The following is a 17852-nucleotide window of genomic DNA, read 5'->3' as shown; positions in this document are numbered from 1 at the left end:
TTTTGGAATGCCAGAAAACAGCAGGAAGATGGAGACCAAGCGATTTGCAAGCAGGTAGAAATGGGAAGCTTGTTTTCAGTAAGTTACTGGTCATGTTTTTTGAAGTAAGGTAGTTCAAACTCTGACCACTCGTGGGTCTGAAAACAGTGAAGGTTGATGTTGAAGGAGGACTTTATCGAAAGGAAATACCAGCTCTTTTCTTGATGTGCTTTATACCTCCTGAGTTTCCCTGTCCCCAATTTATAATATAAACACTTCATTGTATTGGTGAGCAAGACGACTCTGTTGTTCTCTTGGTTGAAAGCAGCAAGCAAGTGTAACTTGGAAGTTTGACCCTGTTAGAGAATAGAGTATTGGAGCAGGTAATTGATTCGAGCTGTACTAGAGATTCCTTTGTGACTTAGACTATTTCTTTTTATTCCACTTTCTTTTCTATCTATAAAATGGGAACAGTCATTATTCCTGACCCCTCCTTATTAGTCATGATGTTTGACTCTCAGTTAAATAAAGTTTTCAGCTAGCTTTGTGCTACTTGGGAGCAGATTCTAAAGGATACTGTGTGGTATTTTTATTTAGATTTCATTCATTTGCAGATTAATGGCCATACATCTTGTGCATTTAAAATTTTTCTTTACAAATTTGAAATGTGTAATTTTATATATAGTTTAACTTAATAGGATGTATAAGATAATTTGATACTTTCAAGTACCAAAGTAATATTTATTTTCACTGTAATGTTACATGTTTATGGAAAAACATGTGTATGTATATTACTTTGAAGCTTTCTTTTAATCTAAGGCAAACTTAATTTCTTTTATTATTCTGAAATATTTGATTTTATTTTAGGAAAGAGTAGGAAACTTTTTGGCAGACTTTTATCTGGTGAATGGACTTGTTTTAGAATCAAGAAAAAGAAGAGAACATCTCAGTGAAGAAGATATTCTTCGTAATAAGGCCATTATGGAGAGCTTGAGTAAAGGTGGAAACATAATGGAACAGAATTTTGAGGTATAATTTTCACTTCTCATTTGTAATGTTCTAAGGAAAGAGAGGGTAAACTTCATTCCTAGCATCTAGTGAGTTTATATAAGTATACTCATAGGTTTTGTTTACTACATACGTCTTTTGTTTTTCTTTGATATGGCCTTTGGCCGTGTGTGTGTGTGTGTGTGTGTGTGTGTGTATCTGTCCTTGGTCTTGAGTCTTCATTAACAAATAGATTAAATCATTTTTTAAGGTGAAAACCAGTGTTAATTTTTAATCCATGTCCTTTTGCGTACATTCTTTTTTCTACTTCACCAACTGAAATCATCTGCTGCTTTGAAGGCCCAGTTAAAGGTCTCCTTACTTTATGAAGTAATTTATAGCCTATACCATCCCATAAATTTTAATTCAGCTTGTGTTTATTGAAAGCATGTTATATGCAAAGAATTATGTGACAGTAGGAAAAGGGGGTGGGGGAAATTTGGAAATATGCCAAATGAGACATTAACTGCCTCTGCAAGCTTATTCCTTAATAAGATGAATTGGATGGGTTCTTAAATTTATTTTTTATTTTGACAATTTTCGACTTACAAAAAAGTACCACAATAATACAAAGAATTTCTGGATACCCTTTGTCAGAATTCCACAAATGTTAAAATTGTACTAAATTTTAAAACTGTTTTTCAAATTGCAGGATAGGGACCTCTTAGTAGATTATGAAATCAATTTAGTGGGTTATGACCACCCTTTAAGAAAAAAAATAGAGTCTAATAAAGATAATAGAGAAAAAACAGAGCACATCACACAGAGTATGGCTTCTTATAATGTTATGAAACACTAGTTAAGGGATGTATGTGTTGTATGACTATTCATGTGAGTGTTGGGTTGTGGTATAAAATGTGAGTCACAATTGTAAAAAGATTAAAAGCTATTATGAGTAGGCTTGAATTCCTTGAATGTTTAGTTTCTCCCCTATGGTATTGTGCCAGATTATGTTGTAGGGATAGACAGATTTTTCAGAATAGTATGCCAGGTTCCAACGAATTTATGGCAATACGTGTGTGCCAAGAAAATACTTTGATGTTTAGAAAGTTCATGTATTGAATGAATCAGCCATAGTTTAGTTACGTAAGTACAGGATGCAAAGTGTTTAAGAATCCCCATTAAATGTTTAAGTTAAAATTGTGATCATACCTGTTTAGTGTGATTCTGTTCCCTGCCAGATCCTCTTTGCACTTACCATTTTTCTTTTCACTTTGGGGTAGAATAAAGCTTCACCAGACTTTAATTTTCAGAACCTCCTAGTATTTACTGATATCTTGATGACATGATATGCTCAGAAAGAGAACTGGAGATGAATTGAGAGAGGAAATGCTGAGCTCAATCTTTGACACAGCTGCTACCCTCTCCCAGTGTTGACCAGACACAAAGCCCATTTCTTTGGATTTGTATTGTGATTTAAATTTTATTAGAGTTCTTTTTAAAAAATGATTTTGTTGTGGGTGGTGGTTATTGCTACCTTTGTTTAATTTTGGCAGCAAACCATTTTGGGATGAGTACATGGGTGTTGCCACCTTTGTTTAATTTTGCAGCAGACTATTTTGAGAATGAGTACATGGAAACAAAACTTGATAGAATAGCATTTCATGAACCATTTGCCAGTTGTCTCTGATTGTCTGATTTATCTATATTTAAACTTAACAGTACACAAGTTAATTTTCTTTAGGGCAGAGATTATAACTTGATGCATTTAAATTGTTAAAATGGTCTTTAAATGGCATTTTAATAAGATACCATTTTGCACATTGAAATTAAAAATGTTTAATTTCAGATGTCTATTTAATAGAACAAAATAATATGAATTAAATAATGAAGCTTTCGACTTCTGATCAGAAATCAAAGGAAACAGTTCCTATGTGAATCATAGCCCCTTGAGCTTTACAGTTTTTGATAAATATTTAATTCAACTTGTCAGTTTCTACAAAATATAAAAATCTTGGTGGGTTTTTGATTAGTATGGTGTTCAATCTATAGATCAATCAATTTCTGCCAAAAAAACAGCTTGATTTTTGTTTATTCAACTCTTTATTTTGTGATAACTATAGGTTCAAATACATAGTTGTAAGAAATAATATAGAGAGGTTCCATGTAGGCCTCACATCTTGTGAAACTGGGATATAATATAACAACCCAGGATATTAGCATTTAGTCAAGATCCTGAACATTCCCATCACCACAGGATCCCTCCTGTTTCTCTTTTATAAGCACACCTACTGCCCTTTTGCCCCCTCTCTTCTCTTACCCCTGACAACCACTAATCTGTTCTTTCATTTCTTTAATTTTGTCATTTCAAGGATATTGTATATGATAACCTTTTGCGATTGGCTTTTGATTCACTCAGGTTAATTCCCTGGTTATTTATTCGCGTTGTTATGTATATGAATTGTTTATTCCTTTTATTGCTGTGTAGTATTTCCATGTTGCAAATGTACCTAGTTTGTTAACCATTCTGTTGTTGAAAGACATTTGGGTTGTTTCCAGTTTTTGGCCATTATGAATAAATCTACATTCACATATAGATTTTTGTGGGAGCATAGGTCTTCATTTCTCTGGGATAAATGCTGTCTTTGGAAATGCACAAAGCTGGCTATGTGAGTGTGTGCTCAAGGGGTACATGAGCAGGGGGGACCCATGGGGCTGGGCCCTGGGACCCTGTGTACCCCACTGCCCTGGTGACTGGGGAGGTCAGTTCATTGCCCTTTGTGCATTGTCCATACCTGTCTCTGGAATGCCCATCCCCAGATCCTGTCCTTGCTCTGATCCATTCAGAGCTACCTCTCTAATAGAGTTCATATCCTTAAAAAAAAATGTTGCCTCTGCCAGGTCTAAGTACAGCTAAGAGTGTAGTTGCTGGGTTGTGCGGTAGCTGAATGTTTAGTTTTGTAAGAAACTGCCAAAATGCTTTCCATTTTATATTCCTACCAGCAGTATATGAGTGATTGTTTCACTGCATCCTAGCCAGCGTTTGGTATTTTTGCAATTTTTTATTTTACCCATTTTGATAGTGTCTTAGTCAGCTTGGGATGCCATAAGAAAATACCATAGACTGGATTGCTTAAATAATAGGAATTTATTTCTCACAGTTCTGGAGACTGGGAAATCTAAGGTCACGGTGCAGGCCTATTCGCTTCCCAGAGGAGGGCTTTTTTACAGGCTTAAAGATGGCTGCCTTCTCACTATGTCCTCACATTGGGGGAGTGTTCTGGTCTCTCTTCCTCATTCTGTAAACTAGTCCCATCATGGGGGCTCCACTTTTATGACCTCATATAAGCCTAATTACCTCCTGAAGGCCCCACCTCCAAACACTATCACGTTGGAAGGTTAGGGCTTCAACACGTGAATTTTGGAATGACACAAACATCAGTTCATAAAAGGTAGTGTATAATGCTGCTGTCTCATTGTGGTTTTATTGCATTTTTCTAATGGCTAATGGTGTTGAATGCTCATCTTTTCATGTGCTTGTTTGCCATCTCTATATCCTCTTAGATGAAATGTCTCTTCATGTCCTTTGCCCATTTTCTAACTGGATTTCTTTTTTGTCAAGTTTTCAAAGTTTTTTATATATTCTAGATATTAGTTTTTTGTCAGATATGTGTTTTGCACATGTTTTTCTGCCACTTTGTAGTTTGTCTTTTTCATACTATTAAACTTTTTTTTTTTTTGGCAGAGGAAATGTTTTTAATTTTAATGAAGTCCAATTTATCAATTTTTGATTTATGGCTTATGCTAAGTGTAAGAACTCTCTGCATAGCTCCAGGTTCCTAAGATTTTCTCCTATATTTTTTACGTCATCTCATACCTTTATATTTATTTTAATTTATGAACCAGTTAATTTTGTGTAAGTTGTGCTGTTTAAGTCAAGGTTTATTTTTTTTGCCTTGGATGTCCAGTTGATCTAGCACCATTTTTTTTTTTTTTTTTTTTTTAGCTGAGCCATCCTGCCACCTGTTGGCAGCTCAGCGGCTGCTCAGCGCGGGCCAGGACTCAAACTGCTGTTGCTCAGAGCTCAAACTCTTGAGCGAGCTCTTAACCAACTGAGCCACTAGGCCGGCCCTGGCATTTTGTATTTTTAATGCCGTCATCAACAATGTTTTTAATTTCATTTCCAATTGTTCATTGCTAATATATAGAAATACATGTGGTTTTTCTATATTGCTAAATTAATATATTATATAGTTTTTTTATAGCTTCCTTAGGATTTTATACAGATGATTATGTTATCAAGTAATAGAGATAGTTTTACCATTTCTTTGCCAATCTCTGTGCCTCTTATTTACTCTTTTGTTTATTCTGTGTCTTAGTGCACTGTATAATATTGAATAAAAGTGCTAAGAGCAGGTGCTATGCCTTTTTCCTGATGTTAGAAGGGATTTTTTTAATACTTATGTTAATATGAAAAACTCATTATATTATTTTTAATCTGGCATAAGTAATTTATTAAGAATTACAAAAAGCCATGGCTTTTTTCTTCCTGTATTGTTGTTAGCTCTGTAATCCTTTTAAGATTATATTTTAATTATTTAAGTATAAAGAAAATATATCTCATATATTATTTGGACTTTTGATAGGGAAGAACTAATGAATTACATTTGAGAATCATTTTGGAGCTCAATTATAAATAGAAAAAAAGAAAATATTGTTTCTATCAGATATTCATCTATACATGTGATTTGATTTGGTTGAACCTGGCAAGGTGCAGGATGCGGGAACAGCAATACAGAATTGATGTCGAATTATAAAAAAGACATATAGCTCTCCTTTTTTTTTTTTTTCCTCCTAGACAAGAATTTACCAATATATGGAAAGCAGCATGAACCTGATACTGGTTTAATTATATATGACAGTGGACATTAAAGTAGAAAAGAAATATTTGTATGCATTTTGTAGATAATTTTGAGAATAGAGGTTTTTTTTAACCTACATAATAACTTTTTAAGGAAAGGAACATATAAATTAACATAGTTAAAAAATAGATAGTCAAAAGAGTAAAGGGAGGGATCTATTAAATTTAAGAGACATTACTATTTTAATGGTGAACTGTATTTAAAATCTTAACAGAGTTTTAAAAAACATTATATACCACTATTGAAAATGATAGCTGCTAGGTCACAACTGGTAATATAAAAAATCAAGTGTGGAAATCAGCATTTGCTATATTAGATTTCAAGTCATGTGAAATGTAGGTTAGTTACTCAAATGTACGTATTTTAATTAGTGAACATTATAATAAAACATTATATTGGAGATTAACAAAAGATTCTCTAGTAGCCTAATCTGAATGGAGTGATGGAGTGCTATAAACTCAAATTCAGCTTCTGTAGGTTAAAAACTGAATCTATACATCTCAACAAGTTTTCTTTTTTATTTATGTTGGCTTAAAACATTGGAGTTGTTAGCATGAGCATTGTGTCAAATGTTTTTCATATATCACCTCATTTAATTGCTACAATGATCTAATGAGATGAGTGTCAATGCCCCATTTTAAAGAAAAGAAAATGATGTTTAAAGAAAGAAATCTATCTGAAGTCACAAAGTTAGAAGTAGCTCAGATGGGTTTTGATTCTAGGACACTTACCCCACACTGTTCTTGCTCTAAGAATATGCTTCCCAGTCTACCTTTGTTATAGCCTTTTCATCCTTTATATCCAGACATTTAACATGTATTAAAAATTCTTTCAAAATATTGGGATGTTGAAGTTGGAAATGGAAAGGGGAAACCTTAATATATAATCCTAGAAACACATTATTGGTAAATTAATAAAAATCAGTATTGTGGTGTTTTTCAACGCTGTACAATAGAACACATATAAGTGAACATATATATTTTTGGATTTGGAGCATTATTGAGAATTTCAAGAAGCTGGCAAATACATATTCTAATTGTTTTAAAAAGACATGAAATATTATATTTTAAAACCACATTTTAATAGAATTTTAATTCTTAAAAATAAATGTCTAGTCTTTTTCAGAATGAATTGATATTCTATAGTGTTAAAGAATAGCTTTTGAGTTTCTTCATTTTTTTTCTAGCCAAATAGTTGTTTTAATTTCCTTAAGAAATAGCTTATAGGTAGCATTTAGGAGGGATTATTTACTATCTAACTAGTTTTGCTATGTCTCCTTCACATTTTCCCTCTCCATCCAGACATGATTCTAACATTCATTCTATACTTTTTTTTTTTTTTTTAGCTGAGCCATCCTGCTACCTATTGGCAGCTCAGCGGCTGCTCAGCTCGGGCTGGACTTGAACCACTGTTGCTCAGAGCTCAAACTCTTGAGCGAGCTCTTAACCAACTGAGCCACTCAGCCGGCCCCATTCTATACTTTTTTTTTGGGGAATTGGGAGAAGGGGAACAGACAAGTTGCTGTCCTTTTGTTCTTCAATCTAGTTGTGGAGGACGTTGCTTCACTGGCCCAAGTTGGCACCATCATTGTGCTCTTCTCTGGCGAGGCAGATCAGTCGCCGGCTTCTGGACGGCCGCTCACTGCGGCTGCTGGCCGCTCACGCTGGCTGCTGGCTACATACGGTAGCCCATGGCAACCCACTGCCACAGGGAGTGCAGCCTACGCCGTCGCCGGCGACTCATGGCAGCCCAGCTCCAGGTTGAGCTGTTGTTCAGCATCTCAGCTGCGGAGGGCAGTGTCACTGGCCCTCATATGTGGGATCCGAACCGGGGCCCTCTGGCATCCCAAGCGAGTTCTTAACCATCGCGCCACTCGGCCGGCCCCCCATTCTATACTTTTGACAGTGTACTTGCTCCTATATTTTTGGTGCTTTTTTCCTCTTCGTTCTAACCAATTATTGTTGAAGGAGGGAACAATGCCCCATTTATACATCAGACATAGGATCATTGATAAAAGCATTTATTGTGTGCCATATGATATATATATATATATATATATATATATATATATATATATATATATATCAATCACACAGAATATCGAGTTAAGCTCTATTAGTGATTATGTATCTTACATATAAAATCCAAATAGGAATATATAGATATAAAATACATGAATGTCTTAAACTTCCAGAAACCTTTGCCATATAAAATATTAGAATGGTAGCAAACCTAGCAATAAATAAAAAATATTTCTTATATGTTTCAAGAAAAACAGGCATTAGAAGTTTTACAATTAATTATGAAGGAAAGGTTTGATGGCATTTCAGTTACAGAGACTATTGACTTGGGCATTCTGGAGTCATGTGGCAGCAATCATGTCTTTTCATTAAACAACTGTGACAACAGTATAGAGGGAATGGTGAGGGATTCAGCTGCAAGTGTCAGTATATAATAAAAGATTAATTAGAGTAAGTGTAAGCTAGGAAAGACCTTATTAAAATATTATAATCGATATTCATAATGGTGAGGTAAAATGCTCAATAAAAGGTTAAGTTGGATTCATTACAGTCCCTTTACTAAGATGGGGAATGTATAATGTACAGTTTAGAACGAATTCTATTGGAAATAGTAGAAACTGCTTAGAGAAGTTTATTACCTGGAAAAATATACTTATGTGACATGCCACATTAATCATGTCTTGCAAGCGAGTCTTTACTGTGGTAATATATACTCCTTTGTGTATATAATAATATATACATATATAGCATACATGTACATTTCTCTGTCTACACACACACACACACACACGCACGCACACACACACACACACACACACACACACACAAACACAAACAGCTATGCCAAATATATACAAGTATTACATGGACTGGAAGCAAGAGTAGACAAATTTTAAGCAGTGTGGTGAAAGAGAAATTGATCATGGCCTGCTTAGTTAGACATTTCAGTAGAGGTGGGATTAGCCTTTGCTATGGTTCTGGGTTACAACAGCAGTTTTCCATTTTCCCAGTCATTTCCCATAGAATTACAGATGCTATTAGCATGTATCTATTTGTCTGCTTTTTTTTTTTTTTTTTAAGATTTTATTGGGGAATTGGGGGAGGGAAACAGAGAAGCTGCTGTCCTTTTGTTCTTCAGTCTAGTTGTGGAGGACGTTCCTTCACTGGCCCATGTTGGTATTATCATTGTGCTCTTCACGGCTGAGGCAGATCGGTTGCCAGCCTCTCTCGGTAGCCCACTGCAGCCTGTGCAGGTCGCTGGCAACTCATGGCCGCCCAGCTCCACGTCGAGCTGTTGTTCACCATCTTAGCTGTAGAGTGCGCATGTGGTATCCAAACCGGGGCCCTGCTGCTCAGAGCTGGTGTCCCAAGCCAACTCTTTACCAACATGCCACTCAGCCGGCCTTGTCTGCCTTTTGCAGTATCTCAAGACACTGTTTTACCTAATGTTTTGCCATAATACTTATGAGGTCACTAACTACCTTTTAAGTCTGCTTGTCATTCTACTGATAAGCCATTGCCACATACCATAGTATTATGTGTAGTATCCCAGTTTGTGTATTAAATTTGGTATTGGTTATGATGTTTGGTTGCTTATAAAGAGATCCCAAAATAACAGTAAACAAGATAGAAGTTTATTTTTTTTTTTCAGGTTTCTCTGTGAGTTAATCTTAGACCTAACTAGCCTGTTTTGTCTTATTTCTCTGCCAGTCCTTATCCACATCGTATAAGATGTTTTATTACCTGTTTAGTATTCCAGCCAGTAGGAGTAGTAATTACTAATAGTATTTAGGAAGGAAAGGTCATGCCTGTTCTATTTGAAAACCCAGTCAGAAGTTGCACACATATTGTTTAGAACTTAGTTACATGGTAGTTCTCAGCTAGCTTCAAGGATGGCTAGAAAAGACGTTTTTCATTAACTAGGAAGTTATGTATGTGTCCAACCAAAAATTTGGAAGGGAAGGTTTTTTTTTTTTACAACAAAACAGAAGGACAGATACCAGGTAGACAACTAACATCTCATCAGTAGCTACGAATACACACCTGATGCTTCAGTTACCACATAAGCACTTAGTAACTCTCCTAATATATACCTTCAATTCTGACCTCTCTCTTAATCACCAGATCTATAGTGCTTTTGCCAATTCCACTTGAATAAAAATAGGTATCTAAATTTTGGTATGTTTAAAATTTTTTAAAATTCATTTTTCAATTATAGTTGATATATAATATTATATTAGTTTTAGTTGTACAACATAGTAACTAAGTGATCACCCCAGTAAGTCTAGTATCCATCTGGTACTATCCATAATTATTACAATGTTATTGACTGTATTCCCTATGTTGTCCTTTATATCCTCGTGACTATTTTTATTAATTGGCAATTTGTACTTCTTAATCCCTTTCACCTTTTCCACCCATCCCCTCAACCCCTGTCCCATCTGGTTACCATCAGTTTGTTTTCTGTATCTATGGATTTGTTTCCCTTTTGTTCGTTCATTTATTTTGTTTCTTAGATACCATGTATATGTGAAACCAAATGGTATTTGTCTTTGTCTGACTTACTTCATTTAGCATAATACCCTACTGGTCCATCCATGATGTAGCAAAATTTGCTAAATTTGATGAAACAATTTCCTTTTTCTTCCTATTTTCTGTCTTGAGTGGTACCACCATTTACTACCATCCAAGCCAGCAGCCTGAAATTTGTTCTTAGACTTCTTAGCTTCTCTTACCCCTATATGTGACCAATCACAAAATCTTAAAGATCTCTTGAATCCATTTCTCTACTTCTGCTTTGAAACAGCATGCCCTTACCATTTCTCAGTTGGATTACTGAGCTCGCTTCCTAACTTACACACTGCTGCCAGGGTGATCTTGAAATAGATCGAACTATTTAATGCCTGTGCTCCAGAACTAAAATGTGCAGAGGACTTACTATGTATCAGGCAGTGTTTTAAGTACTCTGTATTTAACAAGCCATTTTTAACCTCTTAACAACCCTGTGAGGTTATACAGTTGATTAAACCAAGACAAAAGAACTTGAGTAATCTGTCCAAAGTCAGCCAGTAATTGGTGAAGCTAGCTAGCATTTGATCAGCCTGGCTCCAAAGTTTGTGTTTAAAAACTACATTATATTGCTCAAAATATTTGTCCATTGCTTCCTGAATAAAGTATATGTTGCACAAAACTTTCAAACTACTTTTCTCTTCTGCGTCTTGCCCATTTACCCTTATATTGTGCTGCTTTCTCTTTATGGATTCTACTCACACTGACTCGTCAGAGTACACTCGCAGTTTCCCAGCATAGCCTGCTTTTTCTCACCATCGTCTTTTCCTCAGTCTCCTTCTCCTAGTTATTTTGCTCTCTGTCTTTTAGACTCCTCTGCTCAGGAACCACCATTATTGGCACCTGTTTTTGGCTACCCCAATCTGAATCAGAAACCCTTCTTTGTGCTTTTTTGTTGTTGTTTATCCAAGCCATTTTTTCACCTGTTGGCAGCTCAGCGGCAGCTCAGCTCGGGTGGGACTTGAACCGCTGTTGCTCTGAGCTAGCACTCTTGAGCGAGCTCTTAACCAACCGAGCCACTCGGCCGGCCCTTCCTTGTGCTTTTATGTCATCTTCTAGATCTCTATATCATAGCGCCCATTACCCTGGATTATAATCATCTACTTTCTGTGTGTCTCTAAGCTTCTCAAGGATGGAATGCCCTCATTTTTCAAGCTTCTTTCTCTTTAAAATCTTTGTATTATGATATTGGAACAGTCTTTCCTTTTGGCCCCCATGAGACCTTGATGGTCTAATTTTTTTCTTATTAACATCTGGCTCCTTTCTATCCTCCTCCACCCCACAATGTATATGGTTTTATCACTCATCAGCCCTCTTCTTTTCTTTTTTTTTTTTTTTTAAAGATTTTTATTGGGGAATTGGGGGATGGGAACAGCACTGGGGAATCGGGGGAAGGGGAACAGGCAAGTTGCTGTCGTTTTGTTCTTCAGTCTAGTTGTGGAGGACGTTGCCTCACTGGCCCAAGTTGGCACCATCATTGCGCTCTTCCCGGGCGAGGCAGATCAGTCGCCGGCTGCTGGCCACTCACGCTGGCTGCTGGCTATATACAGTAGCCCATGGCAACCCACTGCCGCAGCCCAGCTCCAGGTTGAGCTGTTGTTCAGCATCTTAGCTGTGGAGGGCAGTGTCACTGCCCCTCATATGTGGGATCCGAACCGGGGCCCTCTGGCATCCCAAGCCAGTTCTTAACCATCGCGCCACTCCGCCGGCCCTCTTATTTTCTTTCTTGTTTTTCATCTAGTCAGAGAATTCCTAAACCTTTATCTCTGATTTCTTTCCTTCTCTTTTTGTAACTGCCCTCTCGGAACTTCCCAGTATATAATCATAGTTCCTGTTATTTTCTGAATCCTTTATTCTGTGCCAGGCAGTATGCTCTTTCCATACATAATCTCCTTGAATTCTAAACTGTGAGGTATATGGTCATACTCCCATATTAAAGATAAATTCATTTGACATGATAGAGAGTAACTTGCCTAAATTCACACACTACTAAGTTGTGGAGCTGGGATTTCAACTGAGTTTTGTGTCTTCAGAAATCCTTGATTGTAACATCTCTGATATGCCGCTAATATCTTAGACTCTGTATCCAAAACTGTACTTCTGTGAATAGGACCCTCTCCCAGTGTTACTATTTATCTTGTTATTCACATCAGTTTTCATTTATTACCCTTTTGCTCCACAGTTTATCTTACTATGGCCACCTCCCTAGTTCCTTATTGCCAGTTCATCCTATAGTGATCCAAATTCGTATTTAACAAAGACAAGGTGTAAGTTTTAAAATCAGGCATGACCTTTTACCAGTGTTGTTCATCTCCCTTTAGAACCTCCCTCCCTAGTTCAAATACATCAATCTACTTGCGTTTTTCCACCATTCTCCTAGTCTAAAACTCTTTTTATTTTACTTTCATTTAAATGTGAGCCCCAGTCCCTTAGTCTGAATTTATTATCCATAGAAGATTGCTCTGTTTTCTCAACTCCTGTCCTAGTCAGTTTTTTTTAAGCTCATTTGGCCTTTAATAATATAATATTTTGTATTTATGATGAACTGTTATGTCTTTCTCTCTATTTTTTTCTTTCCAACTCCGAATTGTAAACTTCTTGAAGTCTGTCGTTCCCGTGTTCACCATATAGCATGATGCCAGGAACATTTTAGATGATTAAACATTGAATAAATGGATTTTATAACTTGGATACTTGTCGTCTTAGAGATTTAGAACAAAAAATTGATAATAAATATTATTCATAGAGTTTAAATCACCATGGAACTATCTCAGAAGTAACCTCTTAAAGCATTATATTGAAGAGATTAAGTAGTTTAGTAGTTTAAATACTTTATTGTATGTTTTTATTTTATATTTTTTAAAATGACATTTTTCTTTTCTCCCTCCCTCTGTATCTCTGTCTCTCTTGCTTTCTCTCTCTGTCTCTATTTCTCCCTATCCCCCTCTCCCTATCACTCTTTCTTTCTTTCTTTTTTATTTTTTGGCAGCCAGTTCGAAGACAGTCCCTTACCCCTCCCCCTCAGAACACTATTACATGGGAAGAATATATATCTGCTGAAAATGGAAAGTAAGTCTTTTTTTCTTGTTGTTTTATTTTGTTTATATATTTGGTTTTTATAAAAGAACACATTGTAGAAACATGACTATTTAGGTGTAGAATTGTTTTAGAATTAGTAGTAGTTTTGTCTGAAGCAGTTCTTTTACCTTTTAAAAATATGGATTAGGCATGTTGAGGGAGAAGTGTCCCCAGTTATGTTCAATTTTTTTTTTTTAAAGATTTTATTGGGGAAGGGGAACAGCCAAGTGTTGTCCTTCAGTCTTAGTTGTGGAGGGCACAGCTAGCTCAGCTCCAAGTCCAGTCACCATCCAGCCGCCAGTCGGCAGCTCGCTGCCGCTTAGCTCGAGGTGCCATGTTCAATCTTAGTTGCGGGTGGGCATAGCCCGCCATTCTATGCGGGAGTCAAATCAGCACCAGCTGAGCCACCCTGCCACCTGTGGCAGCAGCTGAGCTCGGGAGCAGCTCACTGGCCCATGTGGGAATTGAATCTGCCACCCTCTTGCTCAGAGCTCGTGCTCTTAACCAACTGAGCCACTCAGCTGGCCTATGTTCATTCTTTAAGTGACAGAGCCTTTACTTGATGTCCCTGCTGCCTATTTACACACGCCAAAAAACCTACAGGACGTTGTTCTCCGGAAGTGAGAAACTGTCCGGTGCAGTTGCTTATTTGAATTTTTCCATTTTCTGATGAACTTTGGTATCCTGTTACTCTCCTGAGTCTTTAGTGTGGTGTGTAAAGCCATTCACTATTTATCTACATTTTGCTTTCCAAACTCCTGTCATTGTGCCCTTTTCTTTGAGCCTATGCCGCCAGACTACTTCTCACCATCTTTATGGAGATATTTGCTTAATGTTATGTTACTAAAACTTGGTGAGTACCTAGCTCACAGTTTGAATTCAGTAAATATTTATTCAATAAAAGAATGATGAATGATAAATATTTTGAATGAATAAATAATTAAAAAGTTTTTTCTGGCCAATCATGCGAAAGAAAGTACAGTCCTTTGTAGAAAATGCTATTTCCTTTTGGTGGAGAATAAAATATTACCTACCTCCACGCTTAGGAAGAAGTTGTAATGATTCTTATTTTTTGTATTGAAAGGTTTATTATTATACTGTAACTTCTCCAAAATGTTTCCAATGTCTTACAATATTCTATAGTTAATACAGAATTTATTCTTCACATCATTTCTTATTAATCAATACTGAGAACTATAGACAGTAAAAGATGGAATTGAATAAGTGATTTTTAAGATATACAGTGATATTTTAAAGTTTTTTTAGTGATTTGCTTTGTTCCTAAATAGTGATTATTAAAATTACATTCAGTGTGAAATTTGTTGAGTTTTGATTGTTTTTTCTGAACTTTTTACACTTTGCTATTTTATTTTTTAACCTTGTCTTCTTATACATATCTCATTCCCTTTTATCATCATTTTAATTTATTTGTATACTCAGTAAGAAAAATTGAAATATTAATAAATGCCATTGGAAGATGACAGATTCTTCTTAAGAAGATGCTAGCACGTGGAAAACGTTTCCTAATTTTTTTTTCTTCCCATTTTAGAGCTCCTCACCTGGGTAGAGAACTGATGTGCAAAGAGAGTAAGAAAACATTTAAAGCCACGATAGCCATGAGCCAGGACTTTCCCTTGAGAATTGAGTTGTAAGTTTGTTACTAACTATACAAGCTTATGAAAGCTATTACACCCTAAAGGCTGTAGTAATATTTACATCTGAGTGGTGCTTTTGAGACCTTTGAGATGTAAAAGCCAGTAGCCATCCCTTTGATGGTGTGTGCACCTTTCTAGGAATTTTCTAGTTCACAAAATATTAACATTTTTATTTTAACCAGACAAATGTTTGAATAGTTATTTTATTATAAAAATAATACATGAATACATGCATATTATAAAAACTAACAGCATGGAAGTTTATAGGATAAAAATGACAGTTTACTTGCACTTTACTGACAGTTAATAGGTGAGTAACTGGTATATTTTTATCTAGATTTTTCTCTATTAAAATGGCATAGCCTACATTTGTTCTCTGAGTTCCTTTTTTTTCTTTTAAAAGTAAGTGTATCTTGCAGTTCTTACAATAATTACTTTTTAGTCTATCGTTTTCTTCTTGGTATTTTGTAGTACCGATAATTTATTTTATCACCCCTGCATCCCCCACTGATAAATATTTGGATTGTAGTTTATCACCATTATAAACAATACTGAAGTGGACATCTTGAATATATCTTCTCAAACATGTACTCATCAGATGTCCAGTTTAAAAAAAAATCAGTTTGGAGAGATCGGTGGAATGGGAGGTGGGTAGCTAGAGCTGACTCGGACAGAACTGTGATTTCAGGCTCCCCACTAAAGTATGGGATGAATGGAAGCCCTAGGCTATTTTCCCTTTCCTAACAATCTGGCCTAATACATTAAAATAAAATTTTCATACAAGAGAGCAGGACCTACCTTTTTCTACATTTATTATACTCCCCAGTAGCCAAACGTCAGAAAAATAGATAGATTGTGCTATATATACAGCCCTCAAGCTATAGATCAGAGAGGAAGATAGATAGATAGTTCCCAGAAGATATGGGAAGGGAGTTAGCCATACATACAAATCTGCACAATTCATCATATCTTGGACCAAAGATTCACTAGTTTTATATTCTAATAAAGAAGATCAATGTGGTTAATTATAAGATGCTATCAGTTTTAGGAGTCATCACAATTTCAGAGATGTTAATATGTGAAAAAAATGGGTATAGCTTATAAATGTGGCATTTATAACCATTTCCCATGGAAAAAAGTAAAATAAAGAACACAGCATGTAAAAGTCAGACAAAGAATTCATTCTAGAATAAAACATAGGTCAAAGAACATAAAGTTCCTTGTAAATGCTATAGAAAAACATTTAAAAATGTGAAATGAGTCAACAAGATCACTCTATGAGAAGATGATAAGATAATAGAATGAAATGAAAAGGAAATTGTAAATCAAAGGGAATAAATTAAGTACTAAATAGCACTGTTGCAAAGCAAATACATTAGGAACAACAAATGAACAGAATAGACATGGCAGAAAATTAAAATTTGATAGCTCATAGTAAATGCAGTGAAAGAAAAGGTTAAAGTAATCAGAGAAGTTAATATTTATGGTAACAAAGATCATTCAACATAAGGACCATTAGTGTGCCACTAATATAGAAAGCTTCCAAAAGGGAACCAAAATAGTAATCCAAATATGATAGAAGAAAATTTCTCTGTAAGAAAGAATTGAATGTGTAGCATAACAGGCTCCAAGAAAAAGTGATAAGAGAATGATTGGTAACTAATTATTTTTATTAAAGTATTTGACTTCAGTTTTTAATAAAGAAGTCTAAAGTCATTCATGTAGAAAAGAGGTAAAAAAACAGCCTGGCCTACATTTTTTCACATCTTAACATTTCTGAGGCAAAGAAAGTGTGATCTGATAGTATGTCTAGCTGAGATGCCATTTACATGCCAAGGCATTTGAAAAAGACACAGAAGAATTTAAGAATTATAGCAGCCATGGACCCTTTTTGAAAGAAAAATACTGCTTAAAAATGAAATCCATCCAACCAAAAGATGAAAGAAGTTATAGTATCCTGACTAGTGCAATACTGAATGCTAGGAAACATTATGAAATTGTAGTTTAGAGGGAAATAGGTATAAACTAAAATTTTATGCCAGCCAAATTTCCCTTTAAATATGCAAAAAAAGAAACACTCATTTATCAAATCTGCAAGAAATCAGGAATATTAAGCACATAAGAGCCCATCACACACAAAAAATTGACAATGACATTGAGGCACCCAAACAGTGAGTCTAAAGAACTCGAAGAAGTAAACTTGAAGAAGATGGGTGTCAGCCTTGAATCCATTTAAATATAGAACTAAAATCAAGTAAATGTGGAAATTATGACTGTACAATAAAATGCAAAAGTTATAAACTTTACAATAAAATGTAAAAGTTATAAAGTTGTAAGAATGATAAATGTTTATAAACAGTAAAAAGAATAATGAAAACAAAAAAATCAGGAGGAAAGATGAAGTACCATTTCCTAATCCTTAATATCTAGTAATACTGTCTGAGTTTGAAGCTTGTGGTCATAAAACAGTATAAGGACACACAGACATCCATTTGAAAAATGAAAACATTTTTTTCTCCTTCCATTTTTCAGATTATTGAATGTTTTGGAAGTAATAGCTCCCTTTAAGCACTTTAACAAGCTTAGAGAATTTGTTCAGATGAAGCTTCCTCCAGGCTTTCCTGTAAAACTAGGTAAGAGAA

The 17852-nt window shown here is 35.4% G+C and overlaps 1 protein-coding gene across 5 annotated transcripts in view; it reads left to right on the top strand.

The window, feature by feature from the left end:
* The window catches only part of ANKRD13C (ankyrin repeat domain 13C), a 77158-nt gene that overhangs the window by 46454 nt on the left and 12852 nt on the right, over positions 1-17852 (top strand). For 2 of the 5 annotated variants that reach the window (XM_019628074.1, XM_019628073.1), the window contains exons 9-12: positions 847-1008; positions 13467-13546; positions 15105-15203; positions 17743-17843. In XM_019628074.1, the coding sequence (XP_019483619.1) occupies positions 847-1008; positions 13467-13546; positions 15105-15203; positions 17743-17843 (442 nt within the window). Of the gene's footprint in view, positions 1-846; positions 1009-13466; positions 13547-15104; positions 15204-17742; positions 17844-17852 lie in introns of those variants that run through there. The other 3 variants (XR_002122300.1, XR_002122301.1, XM_019628075.1) reach the window with 3 other exon arrangements.

Source organism: Hipposideros armiger, unplaced genomic scaffold, assembly GCF_001890085.2.
Source record: "Hipposideros armiger isolate ML-2016 unplaced genomic scaffold, ASM189008v1 scaffold_746, whole genome shotgun sequence".
NCBI lineage: Eukaryota > Metazoa > Chordata > Mammalia > Chiroptera > Hipposideridae > Hipposideros > Hipposideros armiger.
Note: the sequence above shows the minus strand (reverse complement) of the source record. Positions and strands in the feature narration are given on the sequence as shown.